We start from the raw sequence: 27,245 nt of genomic DNA, 5'->3' as shown, positions 1-27,245 counted from the left end.
AGGTCCCCTGAAGCCACATGCAAACTGTTATGTGTGTACCCTCCTACCCCTTGTTTATGATAGGGCGGGACTTGCAGCCCAGCTGGTACAGTGAACTGGGCGTGGTGGCGCACCAGCACTCAGGAGGTAGAGAGGAAAATTCAAAGTCTTTCTCAGTTCAACACATGAGACCTTGTGTGTGCTGGTTAGGTTTTGGTTACCTTGATACAATCTAGTCATCTGGGAAGAGTGAACCTCAACTGAGAAAATACCTTATTAGATTGCCCCGTGGGCAAGCCTGTGGGATGTTTTCTTGATTCAGGAGTGATATGGGAGGACCCAGCCCACTGTGGGCAGAACCACCCCTGGGAAGGTGATTCTGAGTTGTATGAAAAGAGCAAGCTAGGCCAGGCGGCGGCGGTGGTGGCGCACGCCTTTGATCCCAGCACTCGGGAGGCAGAGGCAGGCAGATCTCTGTGAGTTCGAGGCCAGCCTGGTCTACAGAGTGAGTTCAGGACAACCAGGGCTGTTATACAGAGAAAATGTTTCAAAAAATTAAAGGAAAAAAGAAGAAATTAAAAAAAGAAAACAGCAAGCCGAGGGAAGCATGGCTTCTGCTTCAGCTCCTGCTTTGAGCTGGTGCACTGACTTCCCTCAGGAAAGGAATGTGATCTAAGAGTTGTGTGATGAAATAAACTCTGTACATCCCAACTGGGCTACAGAGCGAGATCTAGGACAGGCACCAAAACTACTCAGAGAAACCCTGTCTTGAAAAACCAAAAAAAAAAAAAAAAAGCTTTCCTGGAGATCAGAGTGCGGAGCTAGCCACAAGTTAGCCACAGAGGCCAGGCAGTGGTGGTGGCACTCACATTTAATCCCAGCACCCAGCACTTGGGATCTCATGCCTTTAATCTCAGCACTAGGGTAGGGAGGTGGAGACTGGAAGCAAGATGGCTGGGCAGAGAGGAATATAAGGCAGGAGGAGACAGGAGCTCACCCCTTTCATACTGAGGAGTTGTCAAGGTTAGCGGTAGCTGTGGCTTGCTCCTTTGTCTCTCTGATACACCCTGATATCTGGCCCTGGGTTTTTATTATTAAGACCAATTAGGATTCATGCTACAATCTTCTTTTGGTATCTGTTCCCAATCAAGCCACACAGCTACTCCCTCTAACACATACATTCAGTACACACACTTAGCTCAGTGTGGCTGTTCCAGATCTTGCCTGCATCTCATTCAGAACACTGTCTGTCTTAGGTAGGGTTTCTATTGCTGTGATGAAACACCAAGACCAAAAAAGCAAGTTGGGGAGGAAAGGGTTTATTTGGCTTAAACTTCAGCATTGCTGTTCATCACCAAGGAAGTCAGCACAGGAACTAAACAGGGCAGGAGGCAGAAGCTGATGCAGAGGCCATGGAGGGGAGCTGCTTACTGGCTTGCTCCTCATGGCTTGCTCAACTTGCATTCTTTTTTTTTTTTTTTTTTTTTTTTTTTTTTTCCGAGACAGGGTTTCTCTGTGTAGCTTTGCGCCTTTCCTGGAACTCACTTGGTAGCCCAGGCTGGCCTCGAACTCACAGAAATCCACCCGGCTCTGCCTCCCGAGTGCTGGGATTAAAGGCGTGCACCACCACCGCCCGGCTCAACTTGCATTCTTATAGAACCCCGGACCAACAGCCCAGGAATAGCACAACCCACCATGGATTGGGCCTTCCCCATTGATCAGTAATTGAGAAAATACCTTACAGATGGATCTCAAGGAGGCATTTCCTTAACTGAGGCTCCTTCCTCTGATGACTCTAGCTTGTGTCAAGTTGACACACAAAGCCAGCCAGTCCACCATCTCTTAGTTGGGCAACTTGGTCTCCTATGGCACCAGGATGTGCACCTGGTACTGAATGAAGCCCTTGATCCAGCCTGTTTGCCCTCCCAAGGCCCCAAGGTTTTTGTTTTTGTTTTTGTTTTTCCAGACAGGATTTCTCTGTGTAGCTTTGGTGCCTGTCCTGGATCTCACTCTGTAGACTAGGCTGGCCTCGAACTCACAGAGATCCACCTGGCTCTGCCTCCTGAGTCCTGGCTTGGGCCACCACTGCCCGGCGCCCCAAGTTTTAAAACACCCAACCTGCTGAGCCACACTAGCCACCAAAACATGTTTTTTAGATTGTACAAAATTACAAAATTTTACAAAATTTTTAGATCTTACAAAAGGAAAAACAAATATTGAAAGATTAATATTTGTTAATATAAAAAATTTTGTTAAAAATATTAATTTTGTTAAAAAATTTGTTACAATTTTTGTTAGTTTGTTTTTTGAGACAGGATTTCTTTTTTTTTTTTTTTTTTTTTTGTTTTTGTTTTTCGAGACAGGGTTTCTCTGTGTAGCTTTTTCCTGGAGCTCACTTGGTAGACCAGGCTGGCCTCGAACTCACAGAGATCCGCCTGGCTCTGCCTCCCAAGTGCTGGGATTAAAGGCGTGCGCCACCACCGCCCGGCCGTAAGACAGGCCATGAGACAGGATTTCTTTGTGTATCCCTGACTGTCCTAGAATTCATTCTGAAGACCAGGCTGATCTTGAACTCACAAAGATCAGCCTGGTTCTGCCTCCTGAGTGCTGGGCGTGCGCCACTGTCACCTGGCTTGGAAAGCTTTATTTGTTAGAGCACAAACAAAATATCACCACATTTCCCCTTTTTGTCTAAAATAAAAAAAAGGTTTTTAACTAATATAAGAAAAGCTATATACAATAAGTAAAATAACTGTACACAATGTATACAGGCAATAAATACATCAACATTGTGTAGTCCATTTGCAATTGACAAATTCAGGGAAAATACTCTTTATCTACCCTATCTTGGTGAGTCCAAAAGGTTGTATCTATTTCACTTTCTATTGTAACTTGCATTACCAAAATTACCTTTTAATGTCTCTCAACCTTATGTACTTTACACCTCTTCAGTGAATTTCTGTTCCAAATCTGGTTACAAGGAAAACAATAACTATAAAGCCTTCAACTCCATCAGAGACCCAAGAAGGAAATATTACCTGAGTGTGGTGATATATTATCTAACCTAAGAAACTTGCCTGAGGATCAGAGGACAGAGCCAGCCACTAGATTAGATTTAGAAGTCAGGCAGTGGTGGCACATGCCTTTAATCCCAGCACTTGGGAGGCAGAACCAGGCAGATCTCTGTGAGTTTGAGGCCAGACTGGTCTACAGAGTGAGATCCAGGACTTGTCTTGAGAAAACAAACAAATAAACAAAAATATCCTAGCACTTGGGAGGCAGAGATCTGCCTGGATCTCTGTGAGTTCAAGGCCACCCTGGACTACATGAGATTGACTCAGTCTAGGAGAGAAACAGAGCCAGGCAGTGGTGGCACACACCTTTAATCGCAGTACTTGAGATCTCATGCCTTGGCTTGGGAAACACACAAGCCTTTAATCCCAGGACATAATATGGCAGGGCAGAGAAAGGTATATAAGGTGTGAGGAAACAGGAACTCACTCTTTTATAGGCTGAGGATTTCGTAGAGGTAAGAACTAGTAGCTAGCTGTTCTGCTTCTCTGATCTTTCAGCTTTCACCCTGATATCTGGAGCTGTTTTTTTTTTTTTTTAATTAAAAGACCATCTAAGATTCGAACAACACCTGAGTAAGCAGGAAGCTCAAGCAAGCAACTTCCAAAAAATGTGAGAAATGACAGAAACAGTTGGCTGCCTTGGACAGTCACCCAAGGTTCTTTTGCAAGGTTGGGACATCTATATTTAGTCTACAGGCCTAGAATATCTGACAGACTCATCTGTGAAGCAGGATTTTCTGAAGGGCCTTCCTACCTTGTCTTGGCAAAGTTTGGCATTCCTTTCTTTTGTGTCCTGCTTGTCCCATTTGGACAGCAACTGTCAGCAGTCAAGGCAAGAGCACTTTCTTGCCTGGTGGATAACTTTTACCACAATGAAAGTAAACCCCATATGAAGTTTCTTTGAGGTCCATCATCTTCTCTGAAGTAGATTGCTGCTGCCAGGAGCAGACATGTCTCATTGTCATAAAAAAAGAACCTATGTTATCAAAACATCTTATATGCCATATTCTGTAGATCTCTGAAGTGTTTGATGACCACCTGTTTACTTAAAGTATATCTGTTTGACCTTGAAAACGTACCTGATTACAAGCTTAATTGTAATAGGTGACCAACTACTAACCTGCATTTCTTTATTATCCTAAATAGTTTGTAAAAATAACTTTCAAGGACTAGCAATTTTCATTACATTGTTAAATGAGATGTGTAGGTACAATACCTTGAACAAGATTAGAAATGTACATACATTATCTTCTAACAAAAATAATCTCAACTTTGTATCAATATACAAAAATACATATCAACATAAAATATTTAAAACAAGTAGTTGCTTTTTAAAAGTAGATTGAAGCCGGATGGCAGTGGTACAAACCTTTAATCTCAACACTCGGGAGGCAGAGCCAGGTGGATCTCTGTGAGTTCAAGGCCAGCCTGGGCTACAGAGTGAGTTCCAGGAAAGGCACAAAGCTACACAGAGAAACCCTGCCTCGAAAAACCAAAATAATAATAATAATAATAATAATAATAATAATAATAATAATAATATATAATAAAACAAATAAATAAAGGTAGATTCAATAAGTCCTTTTAGCCTATCATTTCTTTATCCCCTGTTTTTCTTTTCAAAACAAGAACCCTTAATCTAAAGTTCTTTGTTCAGCTTTTTTCATGACCATTACCAATAACAACTTGCAACCAACTGGCTAAAAAATGACAATATCCAAAAGCCACTGAATGACCAAAAACCACCCACCTACCTCTTGGGAATGTGGAAATCATGTTCTTAAATTACTTATTGCTGTCTGGGGGCAACATCATCTTTAGGGGATCCTGAAAAGAAAAATTTGGGTTAATTTTCAAGTCCTAGGAGAGGTAGCTGTATCATTTGTTGTCCAGTCTCTGCATAATGGGAACGTGCAGGGCTTGTCTCAAATTCTGGCTAGAGTAGTCTGTGAGACTGGATCATCTCAGCTAGCCACTTTGAAATTGTCCTGAGCAGTTTGTAGTCCAAAGCTGATCTTTGGGTGGTGTTTGTCAGCTTAGTGGTGTTATAATCCATGTGGAATCATCGTTGTGGGGTTCCATCATCCTTTTGGAGACTTCAAAACTCACTGTCAGGCACAGTTATTGTTCACTGCTAAAAACTTAAACATTTTAAATGTCATATGCAGCAGACCTCAAAGAGGTTAAAGGATCAATATTTGTTATGTACATCCAAAGCACAAAAACTTAATTCCTAGTTACCTGATAGAGAATCAAACCTGAAATCATGTACAGGAAGCTAGATGAAACATTTTTCTAGAATTAGTTAGTACCCTATATGACCATTAATATCATGACAAAATTAAATTTTGAGATAATATTTATACATTAAGAAAAGTTTTAAAAAGTCAAAATAAAACCAAAAGAATATGAGATTAGATTAGTGACAATAAAAAGTCCCTGAATTTTTGTTTGTCTTTTGTCTCATATCAGGTGGCTCTTCTGACATGAGTCAGAGATTTTGGATTTTGCTTTTAACAAGCATGCATGGGTTTAGAGGGGAGAGCCACACTCCCAACTCCAAAGCCAGCTTTAATTTGTAATTGAACTGAGACTACAAAAAGATCATTTGCATTATGTGTCTGTAGAGAACAGCAGAAACAAACATTTGGGAAGATTTGTGAAATTTTATCCTGTTGAAAATGTGATATATCAATAGGCCAATTTACTCTTTTTCTTGGGACATTTTTTTTTTTGCTGAATCATCCTTTTTCTTCAGATGTCTCATTTATCCAGAGGTCTTCAGATTCCTTAGGTGGATGCCTTTATTCTCCTGAAAGACAAAATCAAAACCCTTCCCAAACCCTGACTTTAGGGAGGTTCCCTTTCGGCAAGTTATATCTGATCAAATGAAAAGCATTTGTTAGTCATATAAGTTAATTTAAATTGGATGGTCATGCTGGTTGATGAACTATCACCTCTTCTAATTAATAGGTCTCTCCTGTTCAAATTGAATCTATTAATTTTGATGGTATCCATAGCTTTTCTTCTCCTGAAGAAACAAAAGCAAAACCCCTTCCCTAACGTAACACATATCCTGGTTTCCATTCTTTAAACTATACAGGCTGATTTAATTCTGTAGTTTTTTCTATTATCCAATGTCTCTTTGCAGCCATTGTTCCTTTCTCATTAGCATTTAGAAAATTCAAAGTTAATAAAGCATTATGCAGTCTATTTCTGGGGGTTTTATTACCCCTTTCTGTTTATTTAGCATATCCTTTAGAGTTCTGTTTGATCTTTCCTTAACTGCTTGCCCTGTAGGCCTGTGTGTATACCTATAAGATCCTTTATATTGTAATAAGAAAAAAAACTGTTTCATTTTACTCTGTTGCACAAATCCTAATTGTTTAAACTGTTGCACAAATCCTAGTTGGTCTTAATAAAAACCCAGAGCCAGATATTGGGGTAAAAGCTGAAAGACCAGAGGAGCAGAGCAGCAGCCGCTAGAGAGTTCTCACCTCTAGGACTCCGTATCCCGAAAGAGACTCTGAGCTCCCGTCTCCTCCTGCCTTCTATTCCTTTCTCTGTCCAGCCATATCACTTCCTGCCTCAACCTCCCTGGTGCTGGGATTAAAGGCATGTGCCACTACTGCCTGGCTCTGTTTCCCTTTTAAACTAGATCAATCTTGTGTAGCTCAGGATGGCCTTGAATTCATAGAGATCCGTCTGCCTCTATGGCTAACTAGTGGCTGGCTTTGCCCTCTGATCTTCAGGCAAGCTTTATTTGTTAGAGCATACACAAACTATCAGGACAAGACATATATGCTAGAACATTGTCCGTCTTAATTTGTACAGGAATACCCATGATGACCATAACTTCTAGCAAATATGTGATTATAGGATCATCCTTTTCAGAACTCAAAGCAGTTACCCATTGAAATCCTGAACAGGTATCAATGGTGTGGTGTACATATTTTAATTTTCCAAATTCTACAAAATGAAACACATCCATCTGCCAGATTTCATTCCTCTGAGTACTCTTTGGGTTACATCCTGCTGGTAGTGGAGTTTGATTGTAAAAAGTACAAGTAGGACATTTTCTTATAATTTCTTTGACTTATTGCCAAAAGATGGAAAAATCCTTTTTCAAACCCTTGCTATTGACATGGTTTTGTTGTTGTTGTTTTGTTTTGTGAAACTCTGAGGCCTCCAGCACATTTCCTATCAATAGTTGATCAATTTCTTCATTACCTTGTGCTAGATGGCCTGGCAGACCCGTATGGGATTGGATGTGTGTTCCATATAAGGGATGATTCATATTCCTGATTATTTCTTGTAACTGAATAAAAAAGTTAATTCTGACTCATCAGGAATAAATTCAGGAGTTTCAATGTGTAAAACAACTCTTTCTTCATTATGAGAGTCAGTAACTATGTTAAGAGCTTCTGTAAAATCCATACCAACAGAATAATAGCATATAATTCTGACTTTTGGACAGAATCGTAAGGGCTTTGAGCCACTTTACTTACATTTTCTGATTTGTAATCTGCCTTTTCTGATTTATTTGCACCAGTATAGAATGTAGGGGCTCCAGAAATAGGTGTTCCCCATACAATATGAGAAAGAATCCAGTTAGTTATCTTTATAAATTGAATTATCTTGCTTTGGGGACATTTGCTGTTAATCTCTCCCAAAAAAATTACTGCAAGCTCTTTGCCAAGGTTCCCTTTCTGCCCATAATTTGTCAATTTTATCATTAAAGGTACTATAATTTATGCTAGGTTTATTCTTGCTAATTGACAAAGTCTCAATTTTCCTTTTAAAATCAACTCAGAGACCTTTTTTATTTTTTATTTTTTTACTCTGCTTATGTGGTAAAAAGATCCATTCTAAAATAATATTTTCCCTCAGCATTAATTTTCCTGTAGGAGAATGGGTAGAAGGTAAAATAACTAGAATGCAGTCAAGCTCTGGACTCAAAGGATCCACATGTGCATCCTGAATTTTCTCTTCCACCTGTCACGAAGTGTCCCGGCACAGGTGTGTTGGTTCACCGGATCCATGGAAAGAAGACTCAGAGGCATCTTAACAATGAATCAGCCAGGCGGTGGTGGTACACGCCTTCAATCTCAGCACTTGGGAGGCAGAGCCAGGCGGGTCTCTGGGAGTTCAAGGCCAGCCTGGGCTACCAAGTGAGTTCCAGGAAAGGCGCAAAGCTACACAGAGAAACCCTGTCTAGAAAACAAAACAAAACAAACAAACAAACAAACAAAAAAAGGAATGAATCTAGCCTTTGTGACTGCCAGGTGTCCAGCCTTGAAGGACTGAAGCTCTTTCCCTTTGCCCAGGGCATTTTTATTTCTCTCCATATTTACACTTTAGCAAGTTGATTTCCATATGCTCAAAACAACCTGAAAGGAGTTCCCAAAAATACAATGCCAAGTGTAAATTCCTGGATTCATCAGGCACTGTGATTTTCTTGGTTTCTTGAACCAAGTTTTGCATAGGCTTTGTATCCTTGGGAGACTCTGAGACAAGACTCACATAGGGCGATAGGAGAAACAAAAGATGTCAGTTAAACAAAAGATGGACTGGGCTCGGTGCTGCCCTCTGGAGCCAGGCCTGGAGAAGCTCAGCAGGAACGCGGCCACACCCACCAAAGCCAATTCTCCCACAGCTTCAGCTGACAAGTCTCTTGGACCATTTCAGTCCTTGTCACCATCTAAGGTTTTAAACAAATTACTCAGTTCATGATTTTTCACCCCAATCATGAGCCATAGATAGGAAATGTCTCCTAGCAATCTTTGAAAGTCATTAAGAGTCTGCAATCAATCTCTCCTAATTTGTACCCTTTGGGGTCTAATTTTTTGTAGAACTATTTTATATCCTAAATAATTAATAGAATCACCTTTTTGTATTTTTTTCAGGAGCAGTTTGTAATCCCCAATAAGGCAAAATTTTCTTTACTTCTTCAAACAGTCTTTCTAAATACCTACATTTGAATCAGCTAGTAAGATGTCATCCATGTAATGGTAAACTACTGATTGAGAAAATTGCTTACATATTATTTCCAATGGCTGACTTACAAAATATTGGCACAGGGTGGGGCTATTTAACATTCCCTGTGGGAGAACCCTCCGTTGATATTTCTTAACAGACTGAGAATTATTATAAGTAGGCACCAAGAAGGCAAATCTTTCTCTGTCTTTTTCTTGTAAAGATATAGTGAAAAAAAATAGTCTTTTAAATTGATAACTATAAGAGGCCATCTAGCCGGGCGTTGGTGGCGCACGCCTTTAATCCCAGCACTTGGGAGGCAGAGGCAGGAGGATCTTTGTGAGTTCGAGGCCAGCCTGGGCTACCAAGTGAGCTCCAGGAAAGGCACAAAGCTACACAGAGAAACCCTGTCTCGAAAAACCAAAAAAAAAAAAAGAGGCCATCTATTAGGTAACAGAGTAGGCAAAGGAATTCTAGATTGTAGAGAGCCCATTGGTTGGTTGAATTACCATGAAAATAGCTCTTGGATCTACCACCATTATCCATTTTCCAGATGTCTTTTTAATAACAAATACAGGAGAATTCCAAGGGCTGGTTGATTCTTCAATATGTTCAGTATTTAACTGCTCCTGTACCAGCTATTCTAAGGCCTGTAGTTTCTCTGCTATTAAAGGCCATTGCTGAACCCATACGGGTTTGTCCATCAACCATTTTTGTTTGTTTGTTTGTTTTTGGAGACAGGGTTTCTCTGTGTAACTTTGCACCTTTCCTGGAACTCATTCTGTAGCCCAAGTTGATCTTGAACTCACAGAGATCCACCTGCCTCTGCCTCCTGAGATTAAAGGTATGTGCCACCACCGCCCAGCTCCATCAAACTTTTTTTTAAGATTTATTTATTATGTATACAGTGTTCTGCCTGCATGTATGCCTGCACACCAGAAGAGGGCACCAGATCTCATTACATATGGTTGTGAGCTACCGTGTGGTTGCTGAGAATTGAACTCAGGACCTCTAGAAGAACAGCCAGTGCTCTTAACTGCTGAGTCATCCCTCCAGCCCCCATCTGTCAATCATTTTAAAAGCAGGGCTGTTGGTGTCTTTGAAAGATCAGCAGCTGTTGTGCTCTGTTCTTGTACAACCTAAATGGTTGGTGGCTGTTCTTTATACCTTCTAATATTTTTTCCCAGAAACATATATTAATTTATGATTTGTTTCTAAGATTAGAGGAATGTTAATCTGAGTGTTCCATTGCTGTAACAAATCATGTCCCCATAAATCCATTGCTTTGTTAAACATGTATGGCTTTAATTTTCCTCTCTGTCCTTCTGGCCCTATACATTCGACCAATCTCATACTCTGTTTTACCTGAGATAAAGTACCAGTCCCTAAAAACTGAACATTTTCCTCCTGAAGAGGCCAATTTGGATGCCAAGACTCCATTGTAATTATTGTTACACCTGCAACTGTGTCTATAAGACCTTCAGGAAGAACATCATTTGTGTTTTTAATTTTGGTCTTTGTTCATTTATAGAAGTTTGTCAAAATATTTGTTTTATGGTTTCTCCTGAATTTTTTTGTTCTCTCTCCTATAGCTGTTCTATCATCCAGAGCAGTGTGGTTTCTTACAACAGGCATTAGGTTCTTTGATTGCTCTGGGAAGGAGTTTCTTCCACAATGTCAGGAAATGGCTGAACTGAATTTGACATGGGGAAAGAGTTACCTTGACTGTCCCTTGTTGATCTACATTCATTAGTCCAGTGTTTGCCTTTGCCACACCTTCTGCATAATCCAGAAGGGAGGAGTGTTCTGTTGGGATTATTCTTAGAAAAAACATTGTTTCTAGGAATGCTCTGTTTACAATCCCTTTTTAGGCAACCTTGTTTATTGTTATTGAAATACTTGACATTTTGATTTTTCTTCAAATCTCTGAAAATCACCACTCCTATCCAAGCATCATCATGGTCATGAGATTCAATATTGACACTATCTCAGATCCATTCCTCTAGGGGTGCTGATCTTGCCTTTAATGGCCTAATTACCATTTTGCATTGAGCATTAGCATTTTCAAAAGCCAGAGATTCAATTATTATTTGTCTAGCTTTTGAATTTGGTATCATTCTATTTACTGCTGAAGAAATCTTTGTAAGAAATCAGTGAAGGTTTCTTTTGGGCCCTCTATAACTTTAGTAAATGACTCAGTTTTGTTTCCTACTTCTTCAATCTGTCCCAAGCATTCAAGGCTGCTGCATGGCATAAAGCCAGGGTGTGGACATTGAGATTGCCTTTCCACATTAGCATACTCTTCCTCTCCAAGAAGTTGGTCTTGGAAAATTTCCATACCCTTAGCCCTACTTTGTTGTTGACTTAGCCTCATCTTTCCACCAGGTCCTCCATTGTAATTGAGGACTAGGCTCCAGGATTGCTGTAACCAAATCTCTCCAGACTTGAGGGATAATTTTATTACAAGTTGACCATGAGTTTAACATCTGCTTCACAAAATGTGAATGCATGCCATATGAGACTATTGCTTCCTTGAATCTCCTCAAATCTAACATTTGTACAGGAGTCCACTCAGCTCTTGCACAATCTTGGGGATAACTATCATTTGGCAGTTCCTGTAAGGTTACTGGATAGATTAAGGTTGGTTGTTTGAAAACCTTATGCTGTTCTTCTCTAACCTTATAATGCAATGCTGAAACTGGTTCTCCTTTAAGTTCCTCTGTCTGGGTCTGAATATCTCTATGATCTGTTTTAATAAGTTTTTCTAAAACTTGTATCTTGACACTCATATTAACCAACCTTTAAAATGACTTTTTAGGCACTGGAGAGATGGCTTGGTGGTTAAGAGCACTGCCTGCTCTTCCAGAGGTCCTGAGTTCAGCTCCCAGCAACCGAATGGTGGCTCACACCTATCTCTGATGCCCACTTCTTGTATAAAGTTGCACATGCAGATAGAGTACTCATACATACATAATAAAATCTTTTAAAAAATGACTTTTTAAATTGACATTATGGAACTCCCATCTAAATTAATTATACTCTCATTTAATTGCTCCTTTTTCAAACTGTCCAATGTATTATCATACAGAGACCTAACTTCCTCCATTGTAATAGTGTTTCCCATTCTTTAATGTGGAGAAAAAATTCTAATTCCTCCCTTTAAGAATTCCCAGTTGTCTCACCAAATCCGTCAATGATACGATTCAGATGATGATGGAGTGTGGGGCTGACTGCTCTGCGTAGAACAGAAGCCTGAGCGATTTTCAAGGCAGCTATCTAGTTTGGCAGCAGCCAGAGGAAGGGTACAGGGAAAGCACACAAACCACCGGGAGAGAAGAAAGAGCCAGCTGTCTGCACAGGGGGATGGATGTGTGAAAGCTTCTGACTCCCCTGGTTTTTGGAGCCCCAAGGCCTATGGAGTTTGCCGCAGAGGCTGCAGAAGAAAAATCCCACCTCTCTCAGAGGCTTGAGGAAAAGGAAGGAAAACTTTAGCCGGAGGGGTAGTGGCCCCGGTTGCCTGCAGCTCTGGCACCACAGGCAAGCAGCTTTTTCATGAATTGAGGCCTAAAAAGCTGGATGCCAGATGTAGCACAAATCCTAATTGATCTTAATAAAAACCCAGAGCCAGATAGTGGTGTAAATGCTGAAAGATCAGAGAGACAAAGGAGCAAGCCACAGCCACCTCTTACCTCACCAAGTCCTCAGCCTGAAAAGGGTGTGAGCTCCTGTGTCCTCCCGCCTTACATTCCTCTCTCTGCCCAACCATCTTGCTTCCTGTCTCCACCTCCCTAGTGCTGGGATTAAAGGCCTGTGCCTCCCAAGCACTGGGATCAAAGGCATGAGATCCCAAGTGCTGGGATCAAAGGTGTGTGCCACCACTGCCTGGCTTCTATGGCTAACTAGCAGCTAGCTCCCTGATCTCCAGGCAGGCTTTATTTGTTAGAGCACAAATAAAATATCAACACAGGAGATAATGTTAGACGTAAGAAAACCTTTATTTCCATATGGTGCTGGGGTAGGGTGAAGACATGCAGGGACATCCAGTCCCCACCCTATAGCTGCTGGGATGGCCTGAGGATGTAGAGAAAGTGTGTCTTTCGTATAGGCAGCTTGGCATGTTGGGGGACATGGACCCCTTCCTCAAAGTTGTCCTCATGGGCGCCCCCCCGGAGCCCATCCCGGATGGCCTGCAGGCGATGTCGCTTTTCTATGAGCCAGTGGCTCCCATCCTCCACATCAGGCTGGGTCCTCCGCCTTGGCAGCTTCATGATCCAGAAAGCCACCCGCCGGGGCTCGGGGTGCAAACTGTCTATGGCCTTCGGCACAGGCACCAGGGTCTCCTTCTCCTCCACTTTGGGTACCTGGTAATGTGAGGCACAGGGAGATCCCGGTCAAATGCCATACAGCACATCCAAGAAGCTGGGCCACCTCAACCTATATCTCAGCTCACTTAGTGCTTCTGGGGCAGACATTTCTGTTTTCTGTCTGGCCTGCTGCATTCTTTATGTAATAAATACGTTTGTTTGTTTTTATCATTTAGTTTTTAAAGACTTATTTTTATGTGCATTAGTGTTTTGCCTTTATGTATGTCTATGTGAGGATACCAGATTCCCTAGAACTGGAGTTATAGTTGTGAGCTGCCATTAGGTGCTGGGAATTGAACCTGGATCCTCTGGAAGAGCAGCCAGTGCTCTTAACCACTGAACCATCATTCCAGCATACAAATTTGTTTTTAAACTCCCACCATTGCCTTAGAGATTTATTTTATCTTACGTTTGCAAGGCTGTGCCTGAATGCTAAGTGTGTGCACCCCTTGCATGCATCAGCAGTGCCCTTGCAGAGGACAGGAAGGACAGGAGCTGAGTTCCCAGCACCCATGGCAAACATCTCCCAGGCTCATCTAACTCGTCTGTTGCCCTCTTCTGGCCACTGTATGGCTAATATATATAAAAAAAATTCATTTTATTTTATTTTTTATGTACCCTCATTGGTGTGAGAGTGTTAGGTCCCCTGGAACTGGATTTACAGTTATGAGCTGCCATGTGGATGCTAGGAATTGAACCTGGGTCCTCTGGAAAAACAGCCAGTACTCTTAACCAAAGGCATTAGCTGGGTCATGGCGGCGCATACCTTTGATCCCAGCACTCAGGAGGCAGAAGCAGCAGAGTAATCTCTGTGAGTTCCAGGCCAGCCTGGTCTACAGAGTGAGTTCCAGGCCAATCAGGGTTATATGGAAAAAAGGTGTCTCCAAAAATCAAAACAAAGAAAAAAAGAAGGCATTAAGTTTGGTGTGGTGGTTCAGATTCGGAATCCCAGCGTTTAGGAGGTAGAGACAGAAATGCTGGGTCACTCTAAATCAAAACCTTAAATTATGTCATTGTGGTGGCACACGCCTTTAAAACCAGCATCTAGGAGACAGAGGCAGGTGGATCTCAGAGTTGGAGGTCAGTCTGCAAATACAAGCAAGTTCCAGGACGTCAGGGCTACATAGGGAGATCCTATCTCAAAAAACCAAAACCAAAAACCAAACCAAAATAAAGTAAACCACGAAAACAAACATGCTGTGTCACCATTCCAGGCTCTCTATGTCACACTCTGTTCTGAAATTCCCTTAACCTCAGTTGGGCTTGATGGTGCAGGCCTGTTTTCCCAGGCATTGAAAGCTCAGGGTCAGCCTAGGCTGTGGAGTGAGACCCCAGCTCAAGAAAAGGCTCTGTCAGTGGAGTGAGTGTCTGTGCTCAATCCCCAGCATTCAGGTAACAGCCAGGGGCTGCAGCGCATGCTCATATTGGCCACACATGGCAGCGGGAAAGGCAGAGACCGGAGGATCCCGGGGTTTGCTGACCGGCCAGCTTAGCTTAATGGATGATCTTCAGGTTTGGTGAGAAATCCTGTCCCCCCAAAATAAGCTAGAGGCCTGTTGTGGTGTCCGACACCTTTAATCCCAGCACTTAAGAGGTTAATTGTGGTGGAGGCGGGGCAGTCTCTGTGAGTTCAAGGCTAGCCAGGGCTACACAAGGAGACCCTGTGGAAAGTGATTGATACTTACCTTTAATCCCAGCACTGGAGGCAGAGGCAGGCGGATCTCTGTGAGTTCCAGGCCAGCCTGGTCTACAGAGCGAGATCCAGAACAGCCACCAAAACTACACAGAGAAACCCTGTCTCAAACAAAAAAAACAAAAACAAAAACAAAAACAAAAAACCAAACCAAAACAAAACAAACAGAACTTAACACCTACTTGGGCATCCCCATGTATGTACATAGACACACACACACAAACCAAACTAAATAAAAATAAACAAAACCCCTCCGAGATGTGCCCTGTATTCTGGAATTAGTGGACTTCTCAAAGACTGAAGTTCACAAAGCTGTTGGAGACCCTAAAACTCTCTGAGAAGACCAAAACACTTTCTGATGGTTTTGTATTTGGTTTGAGACAGGGTCCTGATAATGTAACCCTGGCTGGCCTGGCACCTGCTTTTTTTTTTTTAAGATTTATTTATTATGAACACAGAAGAGGATGCCAGATCTCATTACAGATGGTGGTTGTGAGCCACCATGTAGGTGCTGGGAACTGAACTCAGGACCTCTGGAAGAGCAGTCAGTGCTCTTAACCTCTGAGCCATCTCTCCAGCCCATGGCACCTGCTTTATAGATCAGGCTGGCCTCTAACTCAGAGATCCTCTTGCCTCTGGCCTAAAATTGTGGCAATTCTCCTGCCTCAGCCTTCGAAGTACTGGGATCACCTGTGTTTACAACCACACCTATTGACCTGTCCCTTTTGACACTTGTCACACTGAGCCCCAGAAATTTTGAGGATATTCCATGTACAGAGTGTTCACTGGCTAATTTTAAATGCCAACTTGCCACAGCCTAGAATTACCTGGGAAGAGACCCTGATGGGGAATTCACTAGATCAAGGTTGTTAATTGATGTGGGAAGACCACGTCCCCTGTGGGCAGCACCACTCCCTAGTGGGTCCTGACCCACCTAAGACAGGACAAAGCAAGCAAAGATGTGTTTTTTCTCTCCTGACAGCAGAAATGAATGATGCAGAAAGTTCCCCTCCTGAAGGGCTGTAAACCAGGCCCTTCCTTCCCTACGCCGCTTTGGCTGGAGTGGTTTTTGACAGTAACAGAAGGGAAGCTGGAACAGTGTGGCACAGTGGACCTCCTCGACTATAGAAAAATGCTGATTCCTGGGTACCTGGGGATGCGGTAGGGCCTTACCTTCCAGTCCCCTTCTGTGTTCGCCTCTGGTTCAATGGAGGCCACCACCTTCTCAGAGATGAGCACCTCCCCTGTCTTGTTGTCGGTCACCTGTGAGGATTACACAAGGCGTCAGAGCCAGCCTGCTTCCCTCCCTCACCTTCCTCTCTCCTGTCAGGAAGGGCAGCATGAGGGGTGGCAGTGAGAATTCGGGAAGGACTGTCCTGGTGAGGCACCTTGTCTATCTGCAGGTGGCTGGAGAGGGTATGGTTCCCCATTCTGTGCTCCTGGTTCTCTTCCTGATGGAAGTTCTTGGGAAGGTCCCGGAAGTCCACGGGGGAGGAGAAGAAGTTGTCCAGGTCTCGCAGTAGGTCATCCTAGGCCAGAGGGAAACAGTGTGTGCACCGCTGCACTTCCAGGGTGTCCCGAGGCCTTGCTCTAAGTCAGTCCATCCCTTTCTCCCTTGGTCCTCCCATCCCCAGGGCCTCTTGCCACCATACCTGTCTGTCTTTCTGTCCTAGTGCCTTGCTGTTCTTGCCCCTTGCATGTCCTGGCTACCTGGCTACCATGTCCTGGCTCTTTTCTCTACCCATAACCCCATACATACTGGGCAGGCAGGCTGGGGGCCCCTTACTGGGGGCTCTACCTCTGAGCCACACCCTCAGCCACTGCACCCCAGCCCTCTTTTATGTATGTATTTTGACTGGGTCTCACTGTGTAGCTCTGACTGACCTGGAATCGATATGCAGACCAAGCTGGCCTCAAACTCAGTGTCCTGACTTTACCTCCCAAGTGCATGGGTAGCCAGGCCTAGCGCTTTTTATTTTTTGAAACAGGGTTTGACTAAAGCTGCCTGGGCTGACCTTGAACTTTTTTTTTTTCACTTGTTGGGATTTCATGTGACCTGCTACTTGGGATGACGACCTTTCAGCCCCAGGCCCAGCTTCTCTTCCTATTTTGTGTTGTCCTGCATCATCTGTCTGTTCAGCCCACTACCTTACAATCCTGCTTTTCTTGGAGATACAGTCTCGTGTATCCTAGGCTGGCCTCAGACTTCCTATGTGGGAGAAGGTGGTTTGGACTCTGTTCCCCTGCCTCCATCTCCCGAGTGCTGGTGTAACCGTGCTGGGCAATCAAGCCCAGGCCGTGTGCATGCTAGACAATCACTCCACCCTCTGAGACACGACTCCAGACCTCTCTGTTCTGTTGACTCTTTTTCTTTTCTCTGCCCCCCAAAGCCCTGCCATCACTCACTTTTAGGAACAGTCGGCTGAAGCTTTGAAGAAGACTCTGAAGACCCAGAAACCCGGAGGAGCCCTCCTGAGGGTCGGCATCATGGATCGGGGCAGCAGAGGACACGAAGGCTGAGGTGAGCAGCAGCAGCAGGACCCCCAGTCGACACATCGCGGGTGGGTGGGAGGCTGTGACAAGGGCAGTTTCAGATTCAACAATCACCCCTCGGGGGCCCTTCCCGGGCCCCGCCCACCTGCCCTGCATCCCCCGGCTCTTGTCCGCACTGTCCACTCCAGGCGCCGTTCATCCGGACCCGGCGTCACTCAGATCCCGTTCCTCACCTTTGCCTACATCCGCTCCTTCTCCTGGACCGCAGCTCGGCCACCCGGCTCCGGACACCGCCGGACCGGGACCGTTAATATCCAGTTCTGGCCTCGAGCCTGAGCAGATTACGGGAGCGTTGGTTGGGTGCCTGGGCTCCACGAGCCTGGCCACGCCCCAATGGTCTGACCACGCCCACCTCCCGCGGTCACCGAGGAATCACCACCACTTCTCCACTGTCAAATCCACACCTCTGCTGTTGATTAACCACATCTCTTACGCCAGGAGTGGAGGGTCACGTCCCCGCCTGGCAACCTTGCCCATGAGCCAGGCATTGTACTCTACATCATGCCTCGGAGACAGCCACCCTGCGTTTTTCCGCTAACAGTGTCCTTGAAGCCAGATTTTCCTCTCTGGCCATGCCTCATCAGAGGAACATGCCCTCTTTTCCTGACCACGCCTCCACCCGCTGACCTTCCCAAACTCTCTGACGTCTAAGAGACACGCCTGTCACGTCCCTCAAGGCACAGCCACTTGTCTCCCTGCCCCCAGCCGATGACCTCACGGGTGAACAGGCCTCCCTTCCGTGGTCAAGCCCTTGCATGCAGGGTCACACCTCCATTCTTCACTAACTACTTCCCTTCAGCCAGACCACTAGATCCCCTCCCGATCTCGCCCCTGTACTATACCCACTCCCATCTTCTGATCTTACCCTCTAGCCTCTTGCCTGACCTGGCCTCTGCGGCCCCATCTCCTATTGGCCAGCCCCCCCCCCCCCAACCGTACTGATATTGATATCCGGGTCTAAGACCACTCATTTAATTTCATTTATCCACAGTGTTGGCACATAGGAATGCCATGGTACAGACGTGAAGGTCAGAGGGCAACTTCCAAGAGCTGGTTCTGGCCCGCTACCGTGTGGATTCCCAGGATGGAACTCAGGGTTGACTGCAGTGCCTTCACTGCTAAGGCATCTGGTTTAGCCTCCCTCACTGACTACCTCCGAGTCCTACCGTAGATGTCTTCTCATTTTACAGCTGACCGCACGTAAAAAGCCCAACTAATCCCAAACAACCTAATTACAGTGCTGTGTTGTATTTTCAGAGAAGCCCCAGATCTGTTTCCTTCTCTTCAGACCCACAGAGCCCACATGCCAGCCACTCTCGACGGCGAGCTTGAAGACAGGCAGCCCTTCTTTTTCCTCTTTTTCTCGTTTCTCACTTTTCAAATTTAGAAATAGGGTCTTATGCATCCTGGACTGGCCTTGAACTATGTAGTGGAAGCTGTCCTTGAATCTGTGTGTGCATCATAAGCAGGTATGGAGGTCAGAGAGCAACCTTCAGGGCTGTTCTGCCCAGCTGTGGGCACTGGACACTGACCTCAGGTTGACAGGGTGGCAGAAGAGTCCCTTTCCTTGAGCCCTCTGTCCAGCTCATGGCCATGGTGTGTCTGTTGTGCGGTTTCTGTCTGTCTTGTTTTCTCAGAGAATGTCTGTAGTTCATCATGCTGGTTAGTTAGTTCTTTGTTAACTTGATACAGGCATGAGTCATCTGGGAAGAGGGAACTTAATTTAGAAAATGTCCCTATCAAATTGGCCTGTAGGCAAGTCTGCAGGGTACTGTCTTGATTAATGATTTACACTGGAGGGCTCAGCCCATTGTGGGTGGTTCCAGCCCTGGGCCTGTGTGTTCCTAGGTGCTGTAAGGCCGAGCCAGTCATGGGGAGCAAGGCAGTGAGCAGCGCTTCTCCATGGTCCCCGCTTCAGTTCCTGCCTCCAGGTTCTTGGTTTGACTTCCTTTCATGATGAACTGTAACTGTAATCTTAGATAAACCATTCCTCCCCAGGTTACTTCTGGTCATGGCGCTCTCCACAGCAACAGAAACAAACCAGAGCATCCAGGCTAGCCCCAGCCTCCCAAGAGCTGGGAATACAGGAGTGCCATCGATTTTACTCAGTCCTTCATATTGAAGAGAGCACGCCCCAGGGCCCCTCAGACACCCAGGCTCTGTCTCCATCCTGGGACAGGTGCCACTTGCAGCCACTAGTGCCCGCGGAACGTGGAGTCTGCACTCCATGGATCTTCAGGAACTCTGGGGGGTCCAGCCCAACAGGCTTGACTCTGGCCAGCTCACAAGGGAAGCTATGTCCTCCTCAGAAGAAAACAAACCCACCCCAACACTTTACTATCACAGAAACAGGTTGGACTAGAGACAGCTCTGAGGTGGAACATCTGCCTAGCACTGGAGACCTGGAGACACTCGGGGTTCTGAGCTTCATCTCCAGTTACACACCACACACACACACACACACACACACACACACACACACACACACACACACGGAGGGGGAGGGGGAGGAGAGGGAGAGGGAGGGGGAAGGGAAGGGGAGGGAGGAGAAGGAGGGGAGGAGAGGGAGGGGGAGGGGAGGGGGAGGGAGGAGTGGGAGAGAGACTAGAGAGAGAGATGGATCAGTGGTTTAGAGCACTGCTCTTTCGGGATTGGATTCACAGCACCCACACAGTGGGCCATCTGTAGCTACAGTTCCAGGGGATCCAGTGCCCTCTTCTGGCATACGTGCAAAAAAACTTATACAGACAAAATTTAAAAAAATCTAAAAACACAGAATAAGAATAAAAACCCATATACAATTGGTAAAGATTACTTTGTTTGCCTGTCAATTCCACATCCTCAGTAAACACACGCATTACAGGGGTGACCCAGGTCACGGCTCCTCCTCCATCAGAACTAGGAGTCCATCCACTCCCTCCCCTCAACTCCCAGCCTCCTCCCTCACACCCAGGGGTCCAGGCCCATCCTCCTCCCTCAGACCCGGGAGTCCAGGCCCAGCCTCCTCCCTCAGACCCAGGGGTCCAGATCCCAATATTCCTCTTTTAGACCCAGGGCTCCAGGCCCCAGCCTCCTCTCTCAGACCCAGGGCTCCAGGCCCCAGCCTCCTCCCTCAGACCCAGGGCTCCAGGCCCCAGCCTCCTCCCTCACAGCTAGTAATCCAGGCCCCCATAACTACCTCTTCTCCTAGGGACCCCAGCATCCGCACCCAGTCCTCAGATGGACTCATCTCTCCCAAAGCAAACACCTTGCCCGGAGCGTCACGGTGGGATCCCGAGCCTGCTCCGGGCCCGCCCCCCCCTCTGCGGTCCCTCCCACTTTTCCCAAACAAAGCTCCCGGCAACTTTCTCCCGGTCTTGCCCCGCCCGCCCGCGGCTCCCCTGCCCAGGCCGGGAGGTAGGAAGGCGCCGGCGGGAATCGGGGTCCTGCTTGGGGTGTGTGAGCTGGGGTGGGGAGTTCCGCGCGATGAGGTGAGGTGCGTGTTCCTGGGACCGCGTGGGAATTGCCCGCCGCCCTCCTCCTGCCGTGGGGCCCGAGTTTGCGCTGGGATGCAGCCGCAGTGTGGAGCTGGAACTTTCTGAGAGTTAGGGGTCTGGGGCTGGTCTGCGGCAGGGGGAGCGCGCGGGGTGGCCGGGGGCTGCGGACCCAGGACGTGCGTGCACAGGGCCGCAGCTCTCCGCGGTGCGAGGCACGCGCCTCCCGGGCCATCCCTTCTGCAAGTGTCCGCCCTGTGGACGTGTGGCCCCTCACGGAGCCCAGAAGGCGCGGGGGTGGCCCGAGGAGGGCCACGAGGCCCCGTGGACCTTCGTCCATGGCTCTTCTGAGGCTTGGGGACCAGGGCAGAGCATTAATGTCCGTCTTGCCCAGCTCGTCTGTCTCTTTGTCTGGCCACATGGAAGTGGGCAGGGTTGGGATTTCAGCCTACGGGGGTCCTGAACGTGGCCGCCACACTGGGCTGGGCCTGGGGTCTTTGTTCGCCTAACCTCCGCTAGGTCGAGAGCCCCGAGGAGGGGATGGGACTCAGAACTTTGGGAGCCTGGGAAAGTTCTGGAAGACATGGAAGCTCCGGGGAGGCGGTATCGGACAGTATGGGAAAAGTTTTCCCTGTTTCTGGCCTCCGGAAAGTCGACGGGAACTTGGGTTGGAGCCGAGCCCGGGGAGGGGGCGGGGCCGTGGAGGCTGCTTGCACGCAGGCCCCGCCCACAGCAGGGGTTGCGGGGAGCTGGGGGAGGGGATGCCAGGGCTCTTTGTTCTGGCCTCCAGATGGCTGGACGACTGAGTCCCAGTGCCTGAGGCTTGATGGGCGCTTTGGCCCCAGCCCCGCCTGGTTCTGTGGTTGTTTTCTGGTCTCAGCCTGAAAGCCACGACGATGCCCCCTTTCTCCGTGCCTGTCTGGGTCTCTGCCCCACTCCCTCTGGGTCTCTCTTCCCTCTTTCCCTGGATCTTCCCTCTCCTTTTCCTGCAGCTGCTGCTCATTTCTCAACACCTGTTCCTTCTTAGTGGGACTGGAGGTTCTCACTCCTGGCAACCTCCCAGACTCTGCTCTTCCCTGAAATCGGTGATCCACACGCAGCTTTAGTCCACATGGCCTCAGGCACCACCCTGAGGTGGTGACTTCAACCCAGAGCAAGTGTCTCCGAAAGCTTGGGAAGAACAGCCTCCCAGATCCCAGGCTTAGGTTACTCTGCTCCCTCAGACCAGGGGTCGAGGCTTCAGCCTGGAGGTCCAGGCCTAGCTTCCTCCCTCAGTCAGGGCCCCTGCCTTGTCCTTGCAACACCATATACAGCTGCTGATCTTTGTCTCTGCAGGCCCAGATGGGGGAACCCCGGACTGGGGCCCCCCTGGACGATGGTGGGGGCTGGACGGGCAGCGAGGAAGGCAGCGAGGAGGGGACCGGAGGCAGTGAGGGTGTCGGAGGTGACGGGGGCCCTGATGCAGAGGGCGTGTGGAGCCCTGACATCGAGCAGAGTTTTCAGGAGGCCCTGGCCATCTACCCTCCCTGTGGCCGCCGAAAGATCATCCTGTCCGATGAGGGCAAGATGTATGGTGAGTTCTCTGTGGTGGCCACCCTGACCCCAGTGGGAAAAGTCACACTAACTAACGTGTTTAGAGTCTAGCCAGCTCTGGTGGCACACACCTCAAGAGTTGAGGTCATCCTCAGCTACATACTGACTTCTACGCTAGCCTCATCTAGATAAGACCCTGTCTCAAAATAATAAACTATGAGGCTGGGTGTGGTGGTACACTCAGGAGGCGGAGGCAGGTGGATGGATCTCTGAGTGTGAGGCCAGCCTGGTCTACAGAATGAGTTACAGGACACACAGGGCAAAGAGAGATCTGTCTCAAAGAGAGAGAGAAAGGAAAGAAAAAAATGAATGAAAAAAACAAAAAAAGCTTGCATCCTTCCCATGACTTAGAAAGACTAGCATTTTTTTCTGCACAGATGAGGAAAACTGAGGCACAGGAAAACTAAGTGATTTGTCAGTGGCCACATAGCCACTCTGTGACCGAGCTGGTGACCCTGTGGCCGAGGAGTCCCTCACTCAGCCTGTCTTGGCTGTAGTGGAGTGAGGATTGTTGGCTTGCTGACCTCATCCCTCATGCCTGTCTTCTCTGGCAGGAAGTTCTGCTGACAGTCTTGCTCTTTTCCATTTTGACTCCAGGCCGGAATGAACTCATTGCCCGTTACATCAAGCTGAGGACAGGGAAGACAAGAACTCGCAAGCAGGTCTCAAGACTGACACTTTGGGGCTTTGGTTTGGGGTCGGGCACTTCCTGAGGGCCATCTTCATGTGCTGCTTCAGGTTCAAGGCAGATGTGGTTCATGTGATTAAAAAAGAAAAGAAAAGCTTTTATGTGTGTGTGGGGTATCCATCCATGTGTATGCATAAAGCCTGTATATGTGTGGGGTACCCGTCCATGTGTGTGCATGAAGCTTGTATGTGGGGGTATCCATGCATGTGTGTGCACGAACATGTGGAGGTCAGTGGATGACCTCAGGTTTCATCTCAGTGCTGCTCACTGCTTTGAGACAGGGTCGCTCACTGGCCTGGAGCTTGCCGATTTGACCAGACTGAGTCGGCAGCCAGTGTCGGTCTGCACTCCCTAGTGCTGAGATTATAAATTTATGTGGGTTGAACTGACACCCTCATGCATGAAGGGCGAGCATGGACTGAACCCTGGCCTCTGTCTCATGTATTTTCCCTGTGTTGTAGGCATGCCAGATCCTTCTGTAAAATGATTGTGTTATGTGCCTGTGAGATGGCCCAGTGGCTATAGGGGCTTTACTGCTGAGCCTGACCTGAGTCAGTCCCTGGGAGCCACGTGGTAGGAGACCCAACTCCTCCAACTTGCCCTCTGACCTCTGCAGATGCGCCATGATGCGCCTGAACCCACATACATAAAATGTAATACAAAAAACTCTACGTACTTTTTTTTTATTACGTGTGTGTGTGTGTGTGTGTGTGTGTGTGTGTGTGTCCATGTGTCCATGTGCCATGGTGTGCATGTAGAAATCAGAAGACAGCATTCAGGAGTTGGTTCTCTTGTTCCACTGGGTAGGTCTCAGGGATGGAACTTTGAACGTTAGGGTTGGTGCCAGGTGCCTTTTACCTGCTGAGCCATCTGGTCAGAGCTGGTATTCTGGAGGACGTTATTACAAAAGGGCTCAGAGAGAGGCTGAAAACCCACGAAGGAAGGACAGGAGGGTCCTAGAGGTCAGCCTCGGAGCTGCCCTTCCACCCCTGCGGACAGCCTTCGGTCCCGGGCTTTGTCGCCTGTGGAGGAACGACCGTCAGCTAAGGAGGAAGGGGCCGCTCAGATCCACTTCTGTCCCTCCAGGTCTCCAGTCACATCCAGGTTTTGGCTCGAAGGAAATCGAGAGAAATCCAGTCCAAGCTAAAGGTAAGGATAGAGGTGGGGGCCGGGGGTGGGAGGGGTGGGGGGTGGGGGGATGAGAGAGAGAAGGAGGAAGGGAGGTACAGATTCAGAGACAGTAAGAGAGAGACAGAGACTCGGATAGAGAAGAGGATGGAGACCCAGAGAGACACATGGAGATATCCCGAGAGAGACAGACCCAGAGAGATGGACACACACACACACCCAGAGAGATGGACACACACACACACAGACACAGAGATGGACACACACACACACACAGAGACCCAGAGAGATGGACACACACACACACACAGATGGACACACACACACACACCCAGAGAGATGGACACACACACACACACACACAGACATACACACACACACAGACCCAGAGAGATGGACACACACACACAGAGTCACACAGAGAGAGAGAGAGAGAGAGAGAGAGATGGACACACACACACATGCACACACGTGCGGACACACACGTGTACACACACACACACACACACACAGACTCAGAAAGACACAGTTCTATGGGTGTGGAAGCAGACAGAGACCCAGAGACGAGAAACAGACAGGCAGACACGTGCACACTCACCCCGGGGGGAAATGGGAAGACGGAGAACGAGAGAGATCCTTGGGAACCAGAGACCCTGAGGCGCAGGTCTGCTCATCCAGCAGAGGTTGTGTGGCTCATGTAGCTGATGGTTGGCTCTCCCTCTGCTGCGGGCCGTCCCTCCCTCTGTCCCTGTCCTTCCTCCACTCCATCCTTGCCCCCCTGGGCTGCAGCCACGCTTTCTTTCCTGGGAGAGACTGTGCTGTTTTCTACTCTCCACTGTGAATTCCCCGTGTCCCCCAGCCTGAATCCCCGACGCTGTACCTCTGTGTGTGATTTCTTTTTTCTTTTTTTTTTTGGTTTTTCGAGACAGGGTTTCTCTGTGTAGTTTTGGTGCCTGTCCTGGATCTCGCTCTGTAGACCAGGCTGGCCTTGAACTCACAAAGATCCGCCTGCCTTTGTGAGTGCTGGGATTAAAGGCGTGCGCCACCACCGCCCAGCAATATCTGTGTGTGATTTCTATTAGCCTCACTGTTTCCTGTTTTGGTTTGGTTTTTTGAGACAGGCTTTCTCTGTGTAGTTTGGTGCCTGTCCTGGATCTCGCTCTGTAGCCCAGGCTGGCCTTGAACTCAGGTATCTGCCTGCCCCCCGCCTCCCGAGTGCTGGGATTAAAGGCGTGCGCCACCACTGCCGGCTTCCTTCCTGTTCTTTTACCTGGAGATGGTCCCTGCCTTTTCTGTAGGTCTGAAGCCCTCAGGTTCTGGTCTTTCCGTACTTCCCCGGTCCCCTCTGTGTTCTGTCTGGAACAGGAAACACCCCTTCCTGTGCCCAGGGGGTCTTGAAAGTCTCGTTTCCTGTAGCCCGGGCACCCGTTAGAAAACCCGTTAGTATCTTACCCTGGGCTCGTGACCCTTTCTCCCTCTGAGGTAAGGTGCAGGGTGCTGCTCCATGCTCAGCCCCTTCCCTACTGCATGCTGACTGGGGTGGTGGTCCGGTCCTAGGGGAGACGAAGCACAGCCTGCAGTTCTAAGATGTGTTTTCTTTCTTCCCTTGGCTCCTCCCCGCACCTGGGTCAGACTCTGAGTGTAGTCAGTCCTCTTGCCCATCCTCCTACCGCTGTACCTCACACACTCGGGGGGGGGGGGGGCAGGGGTGTAGGTGGGGGCCACCTCTGAGCTGTGTCACAGCTCCCCATGCCCTCATCTCCCACCCCAGCCCTGACATTATCCCACACTGGCTATCTTGACTGGAACTCCCCACTCACCTGGACCTCACCTTTCCCCAGGACCAGGTCTCCAAGGACAAGGCCTTCCAGACCATGGTGACCATGTCGTCGTCGGCACAGCTCGTCTCTGCACCTTCCCTGCAGGCCAAGCTGGGTCCTTCTGGCCCCCAGGTGGTCTGGGCTGGGGACTGGAGATCTGGGATGGAAGGATGGTGCTGTAATGGCCGACAGGGTTGCCTGACCCGCATCTGTGTCTTCTCTTTAGGCCACTGAGCTTTTCCAGTTCTGGTCAGGGAGCTCTGGGCCCCCATGGAATGTTCCAGAGTGAGTACTTTGTGTCCCCTGCACTTCCCCCTTCCCTCCCACCCATGTCATTTTGGACATAGATTCTGAAGCCATACCATATGGCGTTGAAGTCTGGCCCTGCACTTTGCTGGCTGGGGTCTTGGTGGGGGTGACCCCTTCTGTGCTTAGGGCCTCGTACCTCATCTCTGAAAAGGGGTACATGTCCATGGAAAAAATGGCTCTGAAGTGAGAACATCAGGCCCAGAGGCTACTGGAGGAACATGTGGATTCTAATGCATCATGGGAAGGCAGTTGTTTGGTGAGGTTCTCCTGGAGGGATGGATGGGTCCCAAAGGATCGCCTTGGAGGGATCTAGGAGACCCTGAGGATAATGGGAAGGCAGTTGTAGACCCAGAGGCTCCTGTAAGAAACAAAGGAAGCCATAAAGTCTTGTGGGGAGGCAGTTATGGATACAGATGGCCTTGGAAGGGACAAGAAGGGCCCAGAAGCTTATGGGGAGGAAGTCTTAAGGCTTCTTGGAGAGATGGGGGCTCCCAAGTATTATGAGAAGGGATATTTATGGCCCAAGGCTCAAGGACAGACTCAAGGCTCAAGGTTCCCAAGAGGCTTGTGGGAAGATAGTAATAAACCTAGAGGC

At 47.7% G+C, this 27,245-nt stretch overlaps 2 protein-coding genes across 5 annotated transcripts in view; one reads left to right on the top strand and one right to left on the bottom strand.

Moving 5' to 3' along the window:
* Positions 1-13,000: 13,000 nt before the first annotated feature.
* Dkkl1 (dickkopf like acrosomal protein 1) lies at positions 13,001-17,911 on the bottom strand. The gene is made up of 5 exons (XM_006986260.4): positions 17,813-17,911; positions 17,493-17,659; positions 16,475-16,615; positions 16,260-16,349; positions 13,001-13,390 (listed from the first exon to the last, which is right to left on the bottom strand). Exons 2-5 carry the CDS (start codon positions 17,640-17,642, stop codon positions 13,082-13,084), a joined length of 690 nt encoding a protein of 229 aa, XP_006986322.1. The 5' UTR covers positions 17,643-17,659; positions 17,813-17,911; the 3' UTR covers positions 13,001-13,081.
* Tead2 (TEA domain transcription factor 2) overlaps positions 17,695-27,245 on the top strand; it is a 23,244-nt gene continuing 13,693 nt past the window's right edge. For 2 of the 4 annotated variants that reach the window (XR_013052470.1, XM_006986262.3), the window contains exons 1-6: positions 20,951-21,035; positions 22,448-22,685; positions 23,303-23,367; positions 24,480-24,542; positions 26,363-26,473; positions 26,568-26,626. Coding sequence is in view for 3 of the 4 variants with exons in the window: in XM_006986262.3 (XP_006986324.1) it covers positions 22,454-22,685; positions 23,303-23,367; positions 24,480-24,542; positions 26,363-26,473; positions 26,568-26,626 (530 nt within the window). In the remaining variant the exon portion in view is untranslated. Of the gene's footprint in view, positions 19,109-20,950; positions 21,115-22,447; positions 22,686-23,302; positions 23,368-24,479; positions 24,543-26,362; positions 26,474-26,567; positions 26,627-27,245 lie in introns of those variants that run through there. The other 2 variants (XM_076575340.1, XM_016004865.3) reach the window with 2 other exon arrangements.

The sequence above is a fragment of the Peromyscus maniculatus genome, chromosome 1 (assembly GCF_049852395.1).
Source record: "Peromyscus maniculatus bairdii isolate BWxNUB_F1_BW_parent chromosome 1, HU_Pman_BW_mat_3.1, whole genome shotgun sequence".
Taxonomy (NCBI): Eukaryota; Metazoa; Chordata; class Mammalia; order Rodentia; family Cricetidae; genus Peromyscus; species Peromyscus maniculatus.
This window is presented reverse-complemented; position numbering and strand designations above follow the sequence as displayed.

Bases quoted from the DNA above. Each gene is read 5' to 3' on its own strand.
- Dkkl1 (XM_006986260.4), bottom strand. From the start codon at position 17,642: ATGTGTCGACTGGGGGTCCTGCTGCTGCTGCTCACCTCAGCCTTCGTG. The intron at 16,350-16,474 runs GTGCCTCACCAG...TAATCCTCACAG, and splicing joins GCCACCTGCAGATAGACAAG to GTGACCGACAACAAGACAGG. The intron at 13,391-16,259 runs GTAAGGCCCTAC...TCACATTACCAG, and splicing joins ACACAGAAGGGGACTGGAAG to GTACCCAAAGTGGAGGAGAA.